Below are 16,421 nucleotides of genomic sequence, written 5' to 3' on the forward strand. Positions count from 1 at the left end.
TTTTCACAATGTTTTTTTCTCTAAATATCAGAACCAAAAACAAACTTTGCAATAGCATGGTTGTAAGCACATGTCAAAAAATTCTTCTGAGGTTCTGAACAGTTAAACAGTTTTTCCCCAGTGTTTGTACGCCACTTAAGATTAATAATTGTCATCATTGTGTAATGACCAGTTTGACATTGTTGAACAGTGGATCCTATCATAGAATTCCAGTCCTGCAGCACAGTACCTGCAGTTTCAATTGTATGCCCACAACATGTGGAAATATACACCAACACTGAAAAACATATAAAAAAAAAAAAACATACTTGAATGAGTCCTGTGACCTTTATGGTGCCAACCACTAAAACCATTAAATGCCAGAAATTACCTTAGCTTTTTCCATTTCTCAATGTTTAACTGTAACTATAGATAATCTTTAAGTATTTTTAATTTGCGGATAAGCGGAAGAAAATGGATGGATGGATTTTTAATTTAATGAAAGTCAGAAAAATATATTCAAAGTGAAACAAAATGATCACCAAGTGAAGAATCAATTTCAGATTAACCCTTTGGTAAAAAAAAAAAAAAGAACATCTTACACATTTGCATACAGACAATATGTTGTGGAAACGCCACAGAGCATCGATTGATCTATGAGAAGAACATATGGTGTACAACACTGCCACCATGTGGGCAAACTTGCATTTGCGCCCATATGCTTTAGTTTTAATGCTTAATAAAGTAATATATTGTATTAGGTAAGTATTGCTGCTTAAGGTCTGGATAAAAAATTTGAAAAAACCTGGAGAATGTGATATTGTCCAATTATTGGACCAAGTTATACACAAGTCATGCATGTACAAAGTGTTTACAAAATATTTGTATATAAAGCCAATGAGTATCAGGTTTTTTATTAAGATCAAAGCGGAGTGCTTCAAAATCTTGCACAAATACACCCAAATATATTATTATTATTATTATTGACATATCAGATATTGAAACAAATGCAGTGATGAACCGTACTCTCTAGCACATTTATTTTTAATTATGAATTTATGTTTTGTACATTATTTCAAGCCAATTGCAATATATTTGGAAATAAATTTATCAAACCTATTCTTTTTTTCAACATGTTGAACGTAATGAATCAAACGTCATTACGTCATAGCTTCACTTCTGTACTATTTTATAGTCATTCCCATTTTATTTAATTATTTATTTGTTTATTTATTGTGCAATTATTTATATTATTATTGTTGTTGTTATTATTATTATTATTATAAGATAAAGATCATTTTTCAAAATTAAGTCCGTTGTCGTTGTAACCGGAAGTACTTTAGTCGTAGTTCCGGTTGCAAAAGTGTGAAGATGTCGTCTTCCCTGTTTAATTTTCTCGACGCAAAAGCCAAATTTATGGTGAGAAATAACAAAATTGCATTTTCTTTTCAAAACAGGTTTAGTTTTATACGGAATTGTATATTTAAAACTACAGACAGATTGTAACACTATTAGTGAAGGTTACCCCTAATTATTCTGATGTACAATAGCAGGCAGCTAATGAAGCTAAGCTAACTTGAACGATGCTTTTTCTCACAAATGTCTTTTCCTCCTTTCCAACAAACCCACAGGTTGCCACCAAAAATGCCCTTGCTGTTAAATCCTGCAAACATTTAAGCACAGCTTTTCACCAGGTCCCCGGAAAGTGAGTCGTGCACATTTTGCTGTTTGAATTGCAGTTATGAAAGTAGAGCAAAACAAGCATTGCGATCATTTGCGTCTTTCCTGGTTTCACAGTGAGACCGAGAAGAAGACCACACTTGACCAGGCTTTGAGAGGTGTTCTTGGGAATCAGATTGTAAGATAAATTTATACATACGTTCCTTCGAAAATAATAATCTGCGTATTAACAATTAGTCTAAAACAATAATAATAAATACAATTTTCTAGGATGAGCAGAAGGCGAATTGTGATGACTATCTTACTCTTATCTACCTGAGTATCGACGCTGTTACAGAAGGTATGATCCTCTGCCTGTATTTCCATTGTTTCTTATAATTTTGTTGTGTTTTGTGTGTGTGTATATATATATATATATATAGCTGTTTGCCAGCCACATTTCACTATAATATTGGGTGTTTTAGCATGCAACTTTGAAGTTTAACTTTAGTTTTTTCTTCATGTTTCTTAATGAGGCATTCTGCCAATCTCTGTTACTGCATCCACACACTACATCTCAACGCAGTCACTTTGTTTTAGTTCACGCCAGTTTTTGGGAAAAATGTTTATTGTTGAGCAGATTGAATAAAAGTCTCTTCTAGCAACCAGAATTTAAGACATGTGAATTTTTAGGTGTGTTGTTCTAACCTTCCTGTGTCCACACAGGTATTTGTTCAGCTACAACTCCTTTTGTCCTGCTTGGGGACGTACTGGACTGCCTTCCCCTTGACCTTTGTGACAGAATATTCTCTTTTGTTGAAGAAAATGTCTCCACCTGGAAATCGGTAAGTAAGGTGTTGATTTTCAGTGAAGGTAGCTTAAATTTGTCATTAATAATCTAGAAGATTTAATAAGAGCTCTTATACTGTCTCTTTCATTCAGAACTCCTTTTACACTGCAGGGAAGAACTATTTGTTGAGGATGTGTAATGGTAAAGTTTTTTATTATTATTATTGTTTTTTATTTTATTCTTGTTCATGCTTAAGTCAGTGCATCTTCAAATAACAAGCCACATTTCTTTTATATTTGGGCAGATCTTTTAAGAAGACTGTCCAAATCTCAGAATACAGTATTCTGTGGGCGAATCCAGCTTTTCCTGGCACGCCTGTTTCCTCTCTCAGAAAAATCAGGTAAGAAAAATATTTATCTTTTGCTTTAAAAAGTCATTATAGTTTGCCAAACATCTGTCAAAATGTGTGCAAGTTATGTTGTGTTTCATTTGTTTTTGTTTTTTTTTATCTAGGCCTTAATCTACAGAGCCAGTTTAATCTGGACAATATAACAGTGTTCAACAAAAATGAACAAGAAAGCACTTTTGGGCAGAAGGTGAAGCTTTGAATCCTAATTTTAACTGGTTTTAAATTACATCAAAAACTTTCAGTTTGATTTTATGTTGCTGCTTTTATAGAGCACAGAAGAAAAGGAAGATGGTATGGAGGTGGAGGAAGGAGAAATGGGAGAGGATGATGCACCAGCCCCATGGTAATTTTAATATTTGCTGAGATATGCCAAAAGGTTCTCTCATCTTTTATACGTTTATTAAAACTCAATTAAATTTTTCTTTCAGTTCCATTCCAATTGACTACAACTTGTACAGAAAGTTCTGGACACTGCAGGACTACTTCAGAAATCCATTGCAGTGCTATGATAAATTCTCATGGATGACATTCCTTAAGGTGATGCATCGCACCACACAAATAGAAAAAAAATGCATTCCTACTATTTTTACATGCCTTTGGTCTAGATAGCTAATTTTGAATCTCACTGCATTTAAAAATTTCTTGTTTCCTTGCTCAGTTCTCAGATGAGACCTTGGCAGTGTTCAAGAGCTACAAACTGGATGACATGCAGGCCTCTAAGAGAAAACTGGAGGAGCTGAGAGCATCAGATGGAGAACATGTTTACTTTGCAAAGTTCCTCACAAGCGAGAAGGTGAGAAGCTTCAATCTGAAATTCCATCCCATGTTGAGATAATGTGCATTCTTAAATGTATTTAAATAACCTTTTATTTTTAGCATGTTTGTGTTTAATGTGTGAACTCTTACTTCAAGATTTGTGTTGAATTTAAGAGCTTTTTCTCTCTTTATTTGCAGCTGATGGACTTGCAGCTCAGCGATGGCAACTTCAGGCGGCACATACTACTCCAATACCTGATCCTCTTCCAGTACCTGAAGGGTCAGGTCAAATTCAAAAGGTGAAGCATATCTCTCCACTCACCTGGATCGCTAAAGGATCTTTAATTTGTGTTGCAAAAGCATCAGCATCAGTTGTTGGAATGTTATGTTTTTCATGTTTATACTTGTACAGCTCCAGCTGTGTGCTGAATGATGACCAGAGTACGTGGATTGAGGAGACAACTAAACTGATTTATCAGGTCAGTTGAAAGCTACACGTCATGCAGTGGTAGAGACCTGCAAGGCAGGACTCTGCCAGGACAGAAATTTGTTTAAAAAAACATGAAAATTTCTGCAGTATTTAAAGTGCTCAAAGTAGCCCCTATCAATAAAATGGAAGAAGGCTGAAATGACCAGTTTCCACCAAAAGTTATCAAATCTGCTGCCTGGCCAAGCAGAGTCATCAGGGATGGAGGGTCTTGGTCAGATATGCAATTAACAAGCCAATGGTCACCATGAATGAGTCACTTAATATATATATTGAACTATTTGACCACAATTAAAACAGCATGTGTGGAGGAAACCAGGCAGTAGGCATCACCCCAGTAAAATCACTTCACCAGTAAAACAATGTGGTGATGGCCACATTGTGCTGTGGGAACATTCTTCTGCAGCAATGGTTGGGAGTGAAGCCAGATGAAAGCAGAAAAACGCAGAGCTTCTGAGCTATGGAAGAATTACATTTCAGTGGGACAGTTCCTATGTGGATCCTGCCAAGAAAATCCAAGAGAGACTTCAGTAAAACTACAGAGTCCAGCAACCAAACCAGAAGGTGGACCTAAACTCAGCAGAATATCTGTGGAGCAACGTGGAAATGGCTGTTTCCTATTTCTGGCAAGAAGAATAGTTTAAAAACTGGTTTAAAAGTTATAATTTTAACAAAATTAGGGTTTTTTTTTTCAATAAACTACTGCAATCAATAAGTATGAGCTGATGTCTTCCCTCTAGCTGCTGAGAGAAATCCCTCCTGATGGAGACAAGTTTGCCACCATGGTCGAGGTGAGCTATGCTTCAGAAATTCAAAACCTATCCATATGCTTTCCCATTCTGTTGTGCTTTGTGCTGGAGTTTCCTGTACCCTTGTCAGACAAGAAATGTATATCACCTTTGACAGCATATCCTCAACACAGAGGAGAACTGGAACGCCTGGAAAAATGAGGGATGTCCGAGCTTTGTGAAGGAAAGGTACAGTGAAATATAATCCAGTGTTTTCCCTGGGTTTTTGGCATTGGGGTGATGGGGGTGGGACACCCTCCTAATATAACGGTCAGGGAAACACTGTAACCATATAGCCATGGCAGATGCCAACTTCATTTGATTAATATGCACTCATTGGCCAGTTAAAACAAAAGAACATGGTGTGTGACTCTAAACTAGCACACCAAAATGACTAGTTTTTCTCCTAAACAGAACAGTAGATGACAAACCCAAAAGACCCACCAGGAAGAGACAAGCTCCAGAGGACTTTCTTGGAAAGGGGCCAGACCGCAAGATTTTCATGGGAAAGTATGTTATCTTGGTGGTGGTGTGTGCTAACTGAGTAGTGCAAATATTTTGTTTTTGTTTTAACACTTGAAACATCATGTTTGAAAATTGGATTGGCAAGTATGTATCTCGCTAAAGTAGTGAAACAATCTCTTGAGTGTGTCTTTGTTCAGATGTTTCTGTATGTATAGATAAAATATTTTGGTTATCACGTGTTATCTGACTGAAGCTACAGTAGGGATTATTCTCCTTATTGAAACCCCTTTGTGTTTTCCTAGTGATGAATTGACTCGATTGTGGAACCTGAATCACGATAACATGGAGGCCTGCAAGTCAGACAGCAGGTCAGTGGTTTACTAAATTAAGCTTGAAGACTACAATCTTCACTGTTGTGGGTATAAATATCAGAAATTTACTTTTATTAATTGGGGTTTTTTTTTTTCTTTCCCCAGAGAGTTTATGCCATCACTGGATGAGTTCTTTGCAGAAGCCATTGAGCAGGCTGACCCAGCCAACATGGTGGAGGAGGAGTACAAGTAGGTTGCCATTGTAATGTGTACTGTGACAACTTCTAAGTTTGTTTGCAGGATGTGTTTTACATTTCTTCCATTTTGTGGGGCTTAATTTCTGCTCTGTTCCTGGTCCTTGCCTGATTTTTTTTTTTTCCTCTTTCTTCCTCTAAAATCTATGCAGGGTTGTGCGTAATGCAAACTATGGCTGGAGGGCTTTGAGGCTACTGTCCAGAAGAAGTCCACACTTTTTTCAGCCAACTAACCAGAAGTTCAAGAGTCTGGCAGACTACTTGGACAGCATGGTTAGCAAACTAGCTAAAGAGCTGCCGGTGAGGGATTTTTTTTTTAATCCTAAAAGTACATTATTATCATTTTAGTGGAAATGAACTATTACCTCATGTTTTTTCCCTTTTTAAATGCAGAAGGACATCCCCTCTGAAGAAATCAAGACAGGAGAAGAGGATGATGACGATAACGGAGACAATCTTCTCAAAGACAGCAATGACAGTGAGTTTTATTCGTCACTTACTTTCTTAGTTTTACTTACTATGATGTGAACCGTGGGTCTAACCATACTGGCCTCATCAAATTTAAACATCCCAGTAAACCACCATGCATGTTAGTAGACATTAAACAGCAGAAAGGAAATGCAGCTATCATTGTGCTTTTTCTAACTGCACTCCTTCCTAAAGCCTACTAGATCCTTCCCTCTAAAGTATCCTGTTTGCAACCCTACATGAATTTAAGGCATATACAGCTAAATTATCTAGTTTAATCCCATCTTGATGTCTGTATATTCTCTGTAATTAAAACACTCCAGCCATTGTGTTTAATTTCCAGTCTAAGCATGTTTGTAATGTATCTTTCCTTGTTTTTCTCCCAAGGTCCAAGTATTCAGAGCAAAATTGTGACAAATCAGCAGATGGATGACATTGCTGCCAAACTGGGTGCCCAGTGGAAGATGCTGGCTACTCATTTGGAGATGAAGGCAGCAGAGTTGCGGGAAATTGAGACAGACAGCGAGGATGCCGACATGCAAGCCAAACTACTGCTCGTAGCCTGGCAGGACAGAGAGGGAACACAAGCTACTGTGGAGAGCCTGGTCGCAGCTCTTAATGCTGCAGGGTTCTCACAAATTGCAGACAGCCTCAGTGAGGCTTAAAATAGACTGTTGTTCAATCTTTACCTTCATTACATTGTCTCAACACACATTTTTGTACTTAGTATAGGTTCAGTTTTTTTCACTGTAGAAAAACAAATAAATGTTTTTTTCCCGTATAAATAACTGACTGTGCTCACATGAAGAAATCTCACATTTTGGTGTAGCAGTTTATTTCACCACCTATGAAAAGCGATCAGTCAATAACTTATTACAGTGTTGAAGTTTTAGGTTTAATACATTGGGGGCAGGGTAATGAGAAAACCTGCACAGAGAAACAAGTGAAGCCAAGTCAGAAATCAGTGTCACCAAAACAAATTTTAAAGGCCTAATGAGTAAACCGTTGTGGTTGAATCTCAAGCCTTTATTCAACCACGAACGATTCACAACAAAGGTAACCCTTTCTAAATCATTTCGCCACACACTTCCCTGAAAAGAACTTCAATGAAGATTTGGCAGACAGAACCTCATTTGTGAATACTTTGAGAACAATCGCAGGAAATGATGTGAGCCAAGCACCTAAAAGACCTGAGATTGAACCCAAAGGGCCAAAAGGTAAGCAAGTGTTCCATAATACATCTGCGACAACACAAGCCAGAATGTCAAGGACAACAGCTTGGCTAGGCATTTTTGTACAATTAAACTACTAAAGAGAAACATTTTGATCTTATGATATGATCACCTTATCAAAGGCTTTAAAAAATATACAATGTGTATAAAACATTTAATGAAACTGCAGAGCTAGACTCAGAAATCTTAAGGATCCAGTCCAGAGATTGCCTCTTAACATATCTCCATTTTCAAAGCTCACTATATTTGAATATTTAACACAATTTGTTTTACAAGCATCTGTGTTGGTTACAAAAAAAAAAAAAATTAAGGTCATCAAATATTTAAAGACACCAGTTTTATTGCACATCTATGCAGACAGTGCTTGGAAATGGCAATCTGTATGTGTGGATGTTTAAAGAAATCTTCCCTAGCTATTGTTCCTCTTCAAGTATTTCCAGCCGGCGGGGCCCGTACAGTAGAACATACGCTATATGCCAGTCTCCACCGCCCGACAGCCGCAGGATGTCCTCCGGAGACACCACACTCACCTTGTCATCATCAAACTTGACCCACTCATCTGCCAGGGGAAGAAAGAGGAACCATTAAGTTCCTAAATATTCTGATGTGTGAGTGTTTCCTGAGTGTTATTGGTTAACGGTTGTCACCTTCTTTCCTCTTGACCCATCCAACATAATGGCCTGATGAGCTGGAGCGGCCTTGGTGTGTCAGCACAGCCTGCAGGTCGTAGTAGCCGCTGTTGTTGGAACCAAGATCTACAGAAATAATGAAAAACAATACTTAACAGCCTTACAGAAGAAAAAGAAACAACTTGGCCATATTCTACACACAAAACTAAATTAAAGTTATCTGTGATAAATGTGGGTGCAACAGCAAATAAATTTCATGTCTTTTCATTAGTTGTTGAAAACATGAGTGGAGGATCAGGGCCAGTTTCTGAAATCCAATTAAAAAGCAGCACATCACTAGAATAAATTTCAAAAGATTTAACAAGTGTAGACCTACATTTGTTATTTTTGTAAATGCCACCTACGCAAAGGAGTTTTCTCCTTTAAGCTGCTCTGCTCAGCTTTTTACTGCAGCTGCTTTCAGTTACTGCTTATTTGTAGTTGAGGTCATTTCTTTATTAAGCGGTAAAATAACTTCACAGTACAAACTTTAAACTGCCATTCCGGTTATTTTGCAGCATTTGACTTAATCTGAGGAGCAAGCACTTAAGAAATTATGATGCTTTTAATATCAACCAACATCAGTGACGCATTTCCTTCAGCAGCCATAGAAGCTCCCGTCATCACACGGCTTCCACTATCATGCAGATGTACTGGATCATCATTTTTCTTTTTTTCTAGCAGTTTTCTGTTTTGCTCTTTGGGTTTTAGCATTTAGACTTAAATCCTCTATATTTACATTAAGAAGACGAAGTAAGAAGTTTTTTTTTTTTTTAAAGAATGGGGAGCAATTTATGTAAAGCACAGATCTCAAACAGTCCTCAAAAGGTGTCCTGCAGTGCTCCCCTACTCAAACAAACTTGATTCAAATTAAATGGATCCAACAGCTTGTCAAGTTTAACACAATAACCCATTTATTTGAGTCAGATGTGTTGAAGCAGGGAAAATATCAGGATATTTCTTTGTAAAGACATTTTTTATTTGCCATCATCAAAACCTGATGCTGATTATTAAAAAAAAAGCAGAGCACTTAAATTAGGCCTGTTTTTGTGTTGCATTCTTGTGTTTTAAGCTCCTATTTGGGGGGTTTTTAATTCTTATTTGCCTACTTTAAAACCTATAATGTGATGTCTTTGTGCCATACTATGGATAGATAAAGGTATATTCTTCTTCTATGCTCCAAAACTGGCACTGATAGTGAGAAGTGAGAGTATTTTAATGTCTCACCATACCTTCTGGGAATGAGAAAGGCTCATTTTTCACTTCTTTTGTAGCATCTGACTTCTTTATCAACTGTGACACATAGAAAAGAAACAACTCTTGTAATTACATTGAATGTTTAAGTGAAAGTTTACCAACACTAACAAAAAAAAAGAGATAGGGGGGTAATTTGCTTTACCTTCTGCTGCTGTTTCTCTAGCTTCTTGTCCTCAACCTCCTTAAATTTTGACCTGATTGGCAACATTTTATCCTGAAGCTCCGCAGTGCACAGCTCATAGACATCCAGCATGAGAGGGAACTTGACATCCTTCAAATTTTACAATATTTAAGAACAGGAGTTAAACTGAATGTTCATAGTGAGGCCGGGTACAAACCGAAATTTATGATGGAAAAAGACAAACCTTAAGAACTTTTGCATTAACAGACTCCTTCTCTTTGTAGAAAAATCTGACCATCTGAACAGTCAAGTAGGCAGGGAGGCGGCTAAGTTTTGACTGGTTAGAGAAGGAAAAAAAGAGGTTAACACACTTAACAACAAAGCTTGGAAAATTAAAATGACAACACCCCAATCTGTATTTAACAAGGGAAAATTCTAATACTTACAGATTTTACATACAGGGCATTTCTGTCCAGGGATGGAGACATTTTCGTGATCTCTTCTTGCAGTCTCTGAAAGGGGAAAAAATATGATTAGATCTTTATTAACAGGCAACTTATAACATGCCACTTATGTAACATGCATATGTGGCATGTGGCAATATGCTTCACTCTGATAAGTGAATGTAAACATCCAAAACAAGTCTTAATAATCAAAAACACTTAAGGATCATCATGGCATCCTGATTAGATTTTCGTGCTCTTGTGTTTGCACAAAGCAGCAATGCCTGAGGCAGAAACACAAAGCAAATAATGTATATAATTACAAAGCATTTTTCTAATATGACTTTACTCTGTAATAACAACAGCGGGTCATGTAAAACAGTGCTTACTGACCACCTTTCCTGAGTAGGTCATATGTATGCTAAAATAGAAATTAAATAAATTCAGATGGGACATTATGTAAACACATTACACCTTAATCTCAATATGTGCTGCCTGTTTAAAGAGTATCTGGTGATACAGTCTCTTTTGAAACACTGTTTTCTCCATGTTTTGCCAGTTCTTTGATTATAAGCATTTTATTTATTTATTCAAAAGAACACAGTTATTAAATTTATTGACTGCGTTGTCTGTTTCTGTCACATCAGGCAGCGCAAATCAGGTTGTTGTCTTATTTAGAATAATGTGCAAAGTTGGATATCACTGTCCATCCACCCATAGCTACATTTATCTTTTTCATATAACAAATAAGATATTACATTTTTTTTCTTTGTGAGCAAACACTAAAAGACCAAAATCCTTGAATCTTGTGATACACCTCTGGTTTGAAAAAATATATAATCAAATTAAAAACTAAACCTTTACAACTACCACAAAAGGGCCATTTCCTTGACTGGCAATTTAATCCACACAGATGTTTATAGACCAGTGTGCGAGGGTGACATCTAGTGGCAGGATTGAACCAATACCACCTGCTCAAACCACAGCAAAAAAAAGCTAGCTGTAGCCACAGTTTTGTTTGTCCCTTCAGAGACACTGTAGTAATAAAGCGGTGCAAGCTGCAGAGAAATAACAAGGGTGACCAACTCTGAACTGCTCCCCTTGGTCCTACCTGTCCATTTTACATGGATTAGGTGCCCCTCTTCTTCCCAGAATCAATGACTAATGTTCATCTATCCCTAATACCAGATGCTGGGAGTTCATCAGATGGCTAGACAGCCATAAAATGTCACACAGTGGAATTTTACTCACCCAACTGTAGAACAGAAACAACGTTTGTCATTATGGATCATTTTTCTATCTTGACAGCTGTACAGGGAGTGAATCTGTTTAAATTCATCCACCTAAATTATACTAAGATCTAAAGCTGTCCACCGTTTTTAACAGGCTGATTTGGGTGGCATGTAAGTTATACTTGTTGCTGACACAGTATTTCATACTTAACCATAAAATTTTGATCCACAGTGGGGCAGGATTTTGCACAGGACGGGGTCAATGTCTGTATATGCCACATGTGCTGTATAAAGTTCTGTATGTCCTCACTGCATCGGCCAGCTGTTCTTTAAAACTATCCATTTAACCTTGATGAATCTTTTGCATCACCAGAAAACCAGAAATTAAATCATTCCGTATTAACCACTTAAATTTCTGACCAATAGCACAATTGTTCTCAGACGCCACACAAGAAAAAAAGTTCTGTTTGGGTGATGTTTAGGGGACAAGCTGTAAAAAAAAAAAATCTTTAAATCAAGGCTGCAACATGACGTCAACTCGAGAATGAAAACAACATTCTATGTTTTTGAAGAGTATGTAACAGCCTTTATGCAGTGGATGGATATGGATAGTGTTCTCTGGTTCTCACTCAGATTCTGGGAGCAAAAACCCAAGATAACAATAGATAAGCACTGTACCACAGTACACAAAGCAATGGATGATGTCACATCAAGTATGGTTTCCAAACTTGCTTGTACTTTTTGCCTTATACATACCAGCCTTAGTCCCGTTGCAAGATATTTGACTTCTTGATTGATGAAGCAGCTGAGCTGGAGTTGGCTTTCCTTGCCCTTGATTGGCTCTTCCTCCTCAGACTCTGTGCATTTCATGCTGATCAGCATAGTTGGGGAAAAACTCAGGCAGATTGATTCCTCGCTGTTCTATCTTATTTTAAACACAACACTGGTCTATGACTAAAACTTATAGAGTCAAACAATCCTGAACACAGAAAAAAAGCTAAGTTCTCAAAGAGGCACTGAAAGGATACGTAGTTTCAAATTCTACACCAAAATACTGGTCGATGAAGTTCTTCTTTGAAGAGGCAGAGGCAGCTTCACTCTCAGACTCAGTCTAAAGATTGACAGAAGCACAATCAAACTTCAACAGAACAGCTTTACTTTCAATTAAAACAAGGTTAAAAAGAAATTAATAATAATAATGTTACCATCCATTGCAGTTCTCTGGCTCTAGTGTTCCAACTTTTGCTGAAGGACCCCTCATCATCTGCAGCCAACCTCATTAGGCAGCCTGACAGAACAAACATAAATAACAATGTTAACAGATGCAACTACGTGTTTTCTGCAAATATAGCAGTACTTTGCAGGGATTTAAGCATTTTAATACTACTGAAGAGCTTTTAACCTGCTGGAGGTACTGTCCCTGGTCCCCTTTCTCAGCAAACTGTGGAAAGGCCATGTGAAGGAACTGCAGCAAAATAATGGGTGGGAGGCTGGACGAGGTCTTGTCCATAGTCTCATATAAATCACGAAGGGCTAACAATAAAAGAATAAACAGTATTTTTTATTTATTGTGTTTAGAACATTATTATTTATCTGTTACTTAATAAAGTCAATAATTAACCTGCTGTGATGTACTGTGATGGTGCATTTTGCCCCTAGGAGAGATCGAAGAGCACCGGAATACCTGCAGAGTGAAGAGAAACACGTGATTCCACTGGGTGCATTTAAACACACTCTATATACAGACACTGCATTTTCAAATTAAAGAAGAAAAAATGTACCTCCTGAGTGCAGTTTTAAGCTCTGGCACAGAGCGAAGACAGCTGCACTGTGGCGATTCATGTAGCAGGTGTTGCCCAGGTTTGTAAGCCCACAAGGCAGCTCCATCTGAACAGAACATAAAAAGTTGGATAAGGTCTCTAAGGGTATTAAGGTAAAATACAGACTCAAAACCTCATTGTGCATAACAGATAAAAACAAAACATGCCATTTTATTTCTATTCTACCGGCAGTAAGCAGATATCCTGTTCAAGGTGTTAAATATCTTGCCTACCCCCTATAAAATAGATGTTAGAACAGTGCATAAAATGCTTGCAACACCACACCCCAAAAAGTCTGCTTCCATGAATTGGCAAAACATCCATGGCTTTTATCAAGTTACCGTTGATTTAAAAACCTGCTAACTGCATCAAAAAGTCATTTGTGTAGGTTTAGAAAGAGTTGGCGTCCTTGCAGAAAATCCGAAACCGCAATTCCTTAACTGAGAAGCAGCTTCTAGACAACAGCAGCAAGGGTATCAAGTGACATAGTTTAGTAATGATACTGCCCGGCGTCTCAGGAAATTTCTGAAAATAATCAGCATAATAATTGCACGAAACGACCTTGAGGACTTGCAGGTATCATTGTAATGAGCTGCATTTTCCTGAATTTTTGGCTTTTTGATTGAAAAGGTGATAAAAAAAAACATAGGGAAAAAGACAACAGAAAAAAATTGTTTCTTTGCTGTTTCTTTTTGGCCTTTCTTGGTCATTTTCAGGCTTACTCACCGCTGAGGCAGCTGCTCCTCAGTCATGGTCTCTACAAACATGGGCCCGGACAGCGGGTTCCTCAGGCAGGGCTTCTGCCGAACCCATCATCAGCAGAGTCATTCCCTACAAACATGACAAAAAAATACCAAACGTTTAAGCAAATTATTGATCAGACTATCCTTGTATGTCTCTTAAAAAAGAGATTACATGGTCTCTAAAAATAACAAATACTCACATTTTTCAGTTTAATATTTCCCCACTCATCATCCTAGCATGGAACAAAGATATTTGTTAAAATGTATGATGTGAAAACATTTGCTTTGATTAAAGCACTCATGAAAAATCAAAGCTGCTAATGTCATAATTATAGTCTGATTAGTCTATTTCATCATTTGCCATTTTAAGATATTAGAAAATATGGTTATTTTCTATTTAAAATAAGTGCACTGCACACAGCGTATAGATTAGATTTATGAAGCAAGCAGACAATGTAAACATAATTATGCTCATAGGTCTTGTGTCTCATTTAAAATCATTATCACTGAATTGTATTTTATTGGATACCAAGTAAGAACATGTTGGCAATTTTCAGCAAAACAAAAACACAGCACTCCTGATAGCTGTTTTTTTTCTTTTTTGTCTTTACTGGTCTCCTGAAATAATAAGCAGCTGATGTAATTTATTTTAGTTTAAAATGACAAAAAATGTGTTCCTTTAACAAATTTAGTGAATCACGCCTAATATTTCTTGACAAAATTTAAATACATCAGTGGCTACAAGCTTAGGGAAAAACTCCATAGACTATTGCCTTAGTATTTGTATAAGAAAAACCTGTAGTTTCATATTATCTATTTATCCTTTAGAGTGCCTCCTTTCACCATGACCTTTTGTCTGTCTGGTTGAACTCCAGTTAGGGCAAAAAGCTGAGCCTTGAACACCATGGGTGGTTCCTCAGTGTTGAGCTCTACTGCATCAAACTTCTCTTTGCCCCATTTCACGTTTACTGGAAGAAACAAACAGTGCATGTGTATTTATTAGCTTTCCAGCGTGTGTAGTGGAAACATCATAACTTTGTTAATGTGCTGCCTATGTATGACACAGCACATCTAGTTAGCCACAGTTAAGCTCGCTTCGTGAAATCAAGTAGCTAACGAGAAGTCCCGTTGTCGGTCCAAAACAAAGTGAAAAGTAGCAGATATAGTACTATATAATGTAGGTAGTTGTGTTTTTACATTTTGGCCATGGAGGACTACTGCAGTTAAATCTGCTTTAATGTGTTCTCTTAAAATTGATTTCAACAACCAGCAATGACATACCATAAGGCTAAGTATTTAGCTAGCTTCATTAGCAACGAAACCGTTTACTGAAAAGCGAGGACCCGGTTAGATCACAAAACCAACCAACCAAAACTCCTTAACCCGGAGAAAAAATATAATCAAAGCATCTACTATGTACGCGAGTCAGTAGTTGTAAGTATCTACTTAAACATCCCAACTTAACTCCAGTCAGGCTAACTAGACTAGCTTTGCAGTTAGCTACAGTAGCTGCTCCATCAGGTGCCAGTTAGCATAGCCGGCTTCAGTTAAAGATGTATGTAATAGGACAAAAAGAGAGCAAAATGTGACAGTAGCATGGGCAACTATTTGGTTTCTTTGTTTCACAATGTTGTCCAGAATAGCTTGACCGACTGCCCAAGAACTTTAAGGAAAGATAGTCAACCTCTCAACGTTAGCATGCTAACTGCATATTACGCTAGACAGCTAAGCTAATGTAACATACGCTGCTGCACCGAAACACGTGTAAAGATTTGTTTTCATTATCCTTCAACAACAACCACCATACTGCATTTGATTGTATCATACCTGTAAACACAGGCATGGTTTGCAGTTTTTGACTTCCTCAGCCGTTGTTTTCCTGTTTCAGTCCACTGGGGCGCGAATCAAGAGTTGGCTAGTTCTCAATCTGAACTTCATTCAAACAGAATGACGCTGCAACAACACGCTGAGAACTTATCGATGTGCTCGACATCTGTTAGTCATCCTGTTGCCTACCTACAACACATTTCAGACATATTTCATTACAGGTCTTGAACCGTTTTTTTTTTTTTTTTTTTTTTTTTTTTTAGTTTATCTTTACTGAGGTTCTTCCATTTAAAGAAAAGTTTGAGCATATCAGTTCCTCTTACCCACTTAATCAGATACTCCTTTGATGCATTATAGATGCATCATGTTGGGGACAACAACTATTCTGTTCCTTCAACATAGGACATTTGTTTTTGTTTTTTCTCTGCTCAAGCTGAAATGTCAGAATCAAGTCGTTAAGTAAACGCAACTTGTAAGTAAATGCTGAAATCTAGGTCTTGTGACACAGTACCTTTTTCATTTAGGGTCACAGGATCATCATTAGTAAATAAGCAGAAGCCACTGGGGAGAACCTTACAAGTTTGTACTGTGGCTCTCAGACACACACTCCAAACACACTCACATGAATTACATGTATGAGAAAAATACAATTAAAGCAATTGTTGTTCAAAGAGCCACAAATAAAACCTGCTACTAAAAATATAAAACATAG

General features: G+C 37.3%; 2 protein-coding genes across 2 annotated transcripts; one reads left to right on the plus strand and one right to left on the minus strand.

Moving 5' to 3' along the window:
- The first annotated feature begins 1,313 nt into the window (after nt 1-1,313).
- thoc1 (THO complex 1) lies at nt 1,314-7,167 on the plus strand. Its single transcript, XM_041992654.1, has 21 exons — nt 1,314-1,398; nt 1,611-1,684; nt 1,777-1,837; nt 1,930-1,999; nt 2,365-2,483; nt 2,581-2,629; nt 2,733-2,828; nt 2,942-3,024; nt 3,107-3,180; nt 3,266-3,374; nt 3,496-3,630; nt 3,792-3,892; nt 4,006-4,072; nt 4,821-4,871; nt 4,987-5,057; nt 5,283-5,378; nt 5,636-5,701; nt 5,810-5,893; nt 6,051-6,198; nt 6,292-6,376; nt 6,754-7,167. Exons 1-21 carry the CDS (start codon nt 1,351-1,353, stop codon nt 7,029-7,031), a joined length of 1,965 nt encoding a protein of 654 aa, XP_041848588.1. The 5' UTR covers nt 1,314-1,350; the 3' UTR covers nt 7,032-7,167.
- Nucleotides 7,168-7,184: 17 nt separating this feature from the next.
- usp14 (ubiquitin specific peptidase 14 (tRNA-guanine transglycosylase)) lies at nt 7,185-15,883 on the minus strand. Its single transcript, XM_041992655.1, is given in 18 exon segments — nt 7,185-8,157; nt 8,246-8,353; nt 9,499-9,559; nt 9,666-9,794; nt 9,889-9,981; nt 10,091-10,156; nt 12,076-12,190; nt 12,348-12,471; nt 12,574-12,607; nt 12,722-12,852; nt 12,941-12,974; nt 12,976-13,003; nt 13,101-13,153; nt 13,156-13,206; nt 13,866-13,970; nt 14,083-14,115; nt 14,705-14,850; nt 15,710-15,883. Coding segments are annotated over 18 exon segments (1,473 nt in total). The 5' UTR covers nt 15,726-15,883; the 3' UTR covers nt 7,185-8,011.
- Nucleotides 15,884-16,421: the final 538 nt, after the last annotated feature.

Source organism: Melanotaenia boesemani, chromosome 8, assembly GCF_017639745.1.
Source record: "Melanotaenia boesemani isolate fMelBoe1 chromosome 8, fMelBoe1.pri, whole genome shotgun sequence".
Taxonomy (NCBI): Eukaryota; Metazoa; Chordata; class Actinopteri; order Atheriniformes; family Melanotaeniidae; genus Melanotaenia; species Melanotaenia boesemani.

Coding starts and splice junctions, on each gene's coding strand:
- thoc1 (XM_041992654.1), top strand. CDS start 1,351: ATGTCGTCTTCCCTGTTTAATTTTCTCGACGCAAAAGCCAAATTTATG. Junction 2,484..2,580: donor ATGTCTCCACCTGGAAATCG/GTAAGTAAGGTG, acceptor TCTTTCATTCAG/AACTCCTTTTACACTGCAGG. Junction 3,025..3,106: donor AAAGCACTTTTGGGCAGAAG/GTGAAGCTTTGA, acceptor CTGCTTTTATAG/AGCACAGAAGAAAAGGAAGA.